General features: G+C 37.8%; 1 protein-coding gene across 1 annotated transcript in view; it reads right to left on the bottom strand.

Annotated features, from left to right (window-relative positions):
• SEC23A (Sec23 homolog A, coat complex II component) overlaps nt 2,980-6,000 on the bottom strand; it is a 70,459-nt gene continuing 67,438 nt past the window's right edge. The window contains exon 20 of the mRNA XM_005666190.3: nt 2,980-4,393. Within this exon, the coding sequence (XP_005666247.1) occupies nt 4,304-4,393 (90 nt within the window). The 3' untranslated portion in view covers nt 2,980-4,303. The remainder of the gene's footprint in view (nt 4,394-6,000) is intronic.

Here is a 6,000-nt window from a genome sequence, read left to right as displayed (position 1 = left end):
ACCAGATGGCTTCACAGGTGAATTCTATCAAACATATAAAGAGGAATTGGTGCCCATCCTCCTTAAACTCTTTCAAAAGGTTGAAGAAGAAGGAATACTCCCAAAGACATTCTATGAGGCCACCATCACCCTCATTCCAAAACCAGGCAGAGATACCACCAAAAAAGAAAACTATCGCCCAATATCATTGATGAATATAGATGCAAAAATTCTCAACAAAATCTTAGCCAACCGAATCCAACAACATATCAAAAAAATTATACACCATGACCAGGTTGGGTTCATCCCAGGTTCACAAGGATGGTTCAACATACGCAAATCAATCAACATCATACACCACATTAACAAAAAAAAGGTCAAAAATCATATGATCATCTCAATAGATGCAGAAAAAGCATTTGACAAAGTTCAACATCCATTCATGATCAAGACCCTCGCCAAAGTGGGTATAGAGGGAACATTCCTGAATATAATCAAAGCCATTTATGATAAACCCACAGCAAATATAATCCTCAATGGGGAAAAACTGAAAGCCTTCTCACTCAAATCTGGAACAAGACAGGGATGCCCACTCTCACCACTGCTCTTCAACATCGTTTTGGAAGTCTTAGCCACAGCAATTAGACAAACAAAAGAAATCAAAGGCATCCATATAGGAAGAGAAGAGATCAAACTGTCACTGTATGCAGATGACATGATTCTATACCTAGAAAACCCTAAGGACTCAACCCCAAAACTCCTTGAACTGATTAATAAATTCAGCAAAGTGGCAGGATATAAGATTAACATTCAGAAGTCAGTTGCATTTCTGTATACCAGCAATGAAGCATTAGAAAAGGAATACAAAAATACGATACCTTTTAAAATTGTACCTCACAAAATCAAATACCTCGGAATACACCTAACCAAAGAGGTAAAGGACCTATATGCCGAGAACTATAAAACCTTAATCAAAGAAATCAAAGAAGATGTAAAAAAATGGAAAGATATTCCATGTTCCTGGATTGGAAAAATCAATATTGTGAAAATGGCCATCCTACCCAAAGCAATCTACAGATTCAATGCAATCCCTATCAAATTACCCATGACATTTTTCACAGAACTAGAACAAACAATCCAAACATTTATATGGAACCACAAAAGACCGAGAATCGCCAAAGCAATCCTGAGAAACAAAAACCAAGCAGGAGGCATCACTCTCCCAGACTTCAAGAAATACTACAAAGCCACAGTCATCAAAACAGTGTGGTACTGGTATCAAAACAGACAGACAGACCAATGGAACAGAATAGAGAATCTGGAAATTAACCCTGACACCTATGGTCAATTAATCTTTGACAAGGGAGGCAAGAACATCAAATGGGAAAAGGAAAGTCTATTCAGCAAGTATTGCTGGGAAACCTGGACAGCTGTATGCAAAGCAATGAAACTAGAACACACCCTCACACCATGCACAAAAATAAACTCCAAATGGCTGAAAGACTTAAATATACGACAGGACACCATCAAACTCCTAGAAGAAAACATAGGCAAAACACTCTCTGACATCAACATCATGAATATTTTCTCAGGTCAGCCTCCCAAAGCAATAGAAATTAGAGCAAAAATAAACCCATGGGACCTCATCAAACTGAAAAGCTTTTGCACAGCAAAGGAAACCCAAAAGAAAACAAAAAGACAACTTACAGAATGGGAGAAAATAGTTTCAAATGATGCAACTGACAAGGGCTTAATCTCTAGAATATACAAGCAACTTATACAACTCAACAGCAAAAAAACCAATCAATCAATGGAAAAATGGGCAAAAGACCTGAATAGACATTTCTCCAAGGAAGATATACAGATGGCCAACAAACACATGAAAAAATGCTCAACATCGCTGATTATAAGAGAAATGCAAATCAAAACTACCATGAGATACCACCTCACACCAGTCAGAATGGCCATCATTAATAAATCCACAAATAACAAGTGCTGGAGGGGCTGTGGAGAAAAGGGAACCCTCCTGCACTGTTGGTGGGAATGTAAACTGGTACAGCCACTATGGAGAACAGTTTGGAGATACCTTAGAAATCTATACATAGAACTTCCATATGACCCTGCAATCCCACTCTTGGGCATCTATCCGGACAAAGCTCTACTTAAAAGAGACACATGCACCCGCATGTTCATTGCAGCACTATTCACAATAGCCAGGACATGGAAACAATCCAAATGTCCATCGACAGAGGATTGGATTCGGAAGATGTGGTATATATACACGATGGAATACTACTCAGCCATAAAAAAGGATGACATCATGCCATTTGCAGCAACATGGATGGAACTAGAGAATCTCATACTGAGTGAAATGAGCCAGAAAGACAAAGACAAATACCATATGACATCACTTATAACTGGAATCTAATATCCAGCACAAATGAACATCTCCTCAGAAAAGAAAATCAATCATGGACTTGGAGAAGAGACTTGTGGTTGCCTGATGGGAGGGGGAGGGAGTGGGAGGGATCGGGAGCTTGGGCTTATCAGACACAACTTAGAATAGATTTACAAGGAGATCCCGCTGAATAGCATTGAGAACTATGTCTAGATACTCATGTTGCAACAGAAGAAATGGTGGGGGAAAAACTGTAATTGTAATGTATACATGTAAGGATAACCTGACCCCCTTGCTGTACAGTGGGAAAATAAAATTAAAAAAAAAAAAAAAAAAAAAAAAACAAAACACAACTTCCTTATAGCAAGAACAAATAACTACTTGGAGGATGAAAATGTTCTAAAACTGACTGTGGTGATATGAATACTCTAAAATTCACTGAACTTTACATAGGTGAATTGTGTGGTATGTGAATTAAGTCTCAATTCAGCTGTTATTTTTTTAAAAATGAGTAACTTCTTAATACACAATTGAAGGTTTTATAAATGCTCTAATGTTACATTAGGCTTTTCAGGCTTACTAGTTTTCAAAACAGGCAGGAAAACAGAGAATAAGTATATTTTATTGGTATTTAGGCCTAGCACAGCTCAATTCAAATAAAATGGAACAGAGCAATTTATTTACTCTAACCGAATATAATAAACAATTTTTAAAGTTTCTGTTTCACCATCAAATGATTGCGTTCATGCAAGTACAGTCATCACACCGTCCTTCTAAGCGCACTTCATAGCACCACCTTCCATGTGCAGTACTTGATGTAAATTTCATTGTCAAACATATCTGGCTTTAGCAATGTAAACATTTACTACAAGTAAACTTTTATTAAAGGTAAAAGTGAATGATACTAATGAATAAATCAGAATAGAACTGAGCATCACCACATGATATAATTCAACAAAATATCAGATAATACTGTTTCATTAAGAACTACAACTTAACAAAGTTCAAAAAATGGAAGCAAAAACAAAAAGTAATGTGTAAACTCCCAAAACAGTTCAAAATACTGAAGGATATAATGTAAAATTCACCTCAAAAAAAAAGGGGGAAACAATAAAACCATGCAGTGAACACCAAATTGGGTTTAGAAGTTACAACAGTCATTTTACTGCAAAGGCCTTCTACAATGCATTCTGACAGAACTGTTTACTTTTTATCTCCCTCTAAAAAAAATCATTACATTTCACCACACAGATGGCCACTTTGTGGGAATTTCACATTTGTTATCAGTTGTGGAATTGTTATTCTGAAACATTTTAATCTCTAAGTTATTTTTTCAAATGACCAAAAACTTTAAAATTATCTTCATGAAAATTACCATATCTAAAGGCAAATAATTCCTAAACAAATCATCATAAAAATAAATCTGCCTTAACAGAGTAAGTACAGAAAAAGTGTACACACAGTGCTGAAAATCATGGAAAAATATTCAATGAGTAGGCAAAAATGTTCACATTTATCATTACTTTTGATTATTTTCTTTGCTTTCTGGTTAAAATTAAGAAGTTTTCAAAAAAGTCAAGAACATTCAGTGCCACTTTGGATTTGTCTGCAATATACAAATGAGTTATGTTTCTGTAGTACAAGGCAGACTCTATTTTTACTTTTTAACATAATTAAGTTATAAAGACCGCAAATTCCTAAAACCAGTTATATAATACTGTGGCAAGCAAAACAAATTTGTTCTTATTGCTCTTACATCCTAGCTTAATCTATAAACATGAACATGTTTTCATATGTTGTCTCAAACCATACTAATACAAAAAGAGTCTAGAGAGATCTCTCTGTTGGCTTCCACAAATTAACTGGAAAAAAAAGAAACTGAAATATTACTTCATCTTCTTAAGTGTCCTTAATATGTTTAGCACATCAGGCAGCACTTGACACAGCAAGCTTTTTCAAGTGATCCATAAACACTTGTAAACTAACATCATCTGTGAGAATAGGTGCTCCAGACTCCTAGAGGAAAAGAAAGATGTTTTTTATGATTAAAACATAGGATCATACCTTAAAATGTATAAGCAGATGTATAAAATACACAAGCAAATCATTTTAAACAGAATAATGCCAATGCCTCTGTTTTATAAAAGAATTTGACTGGTCTCCGTCCTAAATTCCTGAGAGGAGGCCTGTATCTTTGGAATTTCCTGAGGGTAGTGTCTGTTATTCATGAGCCCCTCACACCTGAGTTTATGCTATGAGATGAGATGACTCAGGATAGGGACCAATCACCAGAAAGACGGCTGCACTTTAAGTAAGAGAGTCTGACCCCCAGGGAGGAAGAGATGAGAGGCTAGTGATTCATTCAATCATGGCTAGAGAAACAAAAGCAAAAACAAACAAAAAAAACCCCACTGGATACCAAAGCCCAACGGAGCTTCTTGTTTGACGAATACATCAGCCTGCTGGGAGAGTGATGCACCCTGATTCCATGGAAAAAGGGCACAGAAGATCTGTAAGTGGGGCCTTCTCAGACCTTCCTGTCTGTCTCCTCATTTCGTTAGACCTAATTTGTAACCTTTACAATAAAACTGTAATCACAGGAGTTGCCGTCGTGGAGCAGTGGTTAACGAATCCGACTAGGAACCATGAGGTTGTGGGTTCGATCCCTGCCCGTGCTCAGTGGGTTAATGATCCGGTGTTGCCGTGAGCTGTGGTGTAGGTCGCAGACGCGGCTCGGATCCCGCGTTGCTGTGGCTCTGGCGTAGGCCAGTGGCTACAGCTCCAATTAGACCCCTAGCCTGGGAATCTCCGTATGCCGCGGGAGTGGCCCAAGAAATAGCAAAAAGACAAAAAAAAAACAAAAAAAAACTGTAATCACATAGTGCTTTCTTGGAGTTCCCATCGTGGCTCAATGGAAACAAATCTGACTAGTATCCATGAGGATGCAGGTTTGATTCCTGGCCTCGCTCAATGAGTTAAGGATCTGGCATTACCATGAACTGTGGTGTAGGACACAGACACGGCTAAGATCTGGCATTGCTGTGGACCAGCAGCTACAGCTCCGACTTGACCCCTAGCTTGGAAACTTCCGTATGCCATGGGGTGTGGCCCTAAAATGACAAAACAAAACAAAACAAAATACTGCTTTCTTGAGTTCTGTGAGTTGTTCTAGGGAATTACCAATTTGAGGGAAATCATGGGAACCGACTCCCTACCCGCCCCACCACCCTCCCTTTCTCACCACCCCACACACATGGATTTGTAGCTAGCTGATCAGAAGTATAGGTAGCCAGGGATGTGACTTTTCAGCTGGCCTCTGAAGTAGTGACAGTCTAGCTGTGGACCATGTCCTTTAACTTGTGGGATGTGCACTAACCCCAAGTGGTCAGAGTCTGATTTATACTGCAATTTAACAACTGGAATTACAGTAGCTCCATACCCAACATAATCTTTAAAGTAGTAAAGTGTTAATTTGTTGTGCATGTATTAATGCTTTTATCGCTACTAAGAAATAAGTCTCCTTCGTTGCTGTTTACTGAAATAAAATTCCAATTACACATATTGTAGCAGAATTGCCATATGGAAGGAAAAGAATTTACATCATTTTTTTAAATAAACCATGC

This window comes from Sus scrofa, chromosome 7, assembly GCF_000003025.6.
Source record: "Sus scrofa isolate TJ Tabasco breed Duroc chromosome 7, Sscrofa11.1, whole genome shotgun sequence".
NCBI lineage: Eukaryota > Metazoa > Chordata > Mammalia > Artiodactyla > Suidae > Sus > Sus scrofa.
Note: the sequence above shows the minus strand (reverse complement) of the source record. Positions and strands in the feature narration are given on the sequence as shown.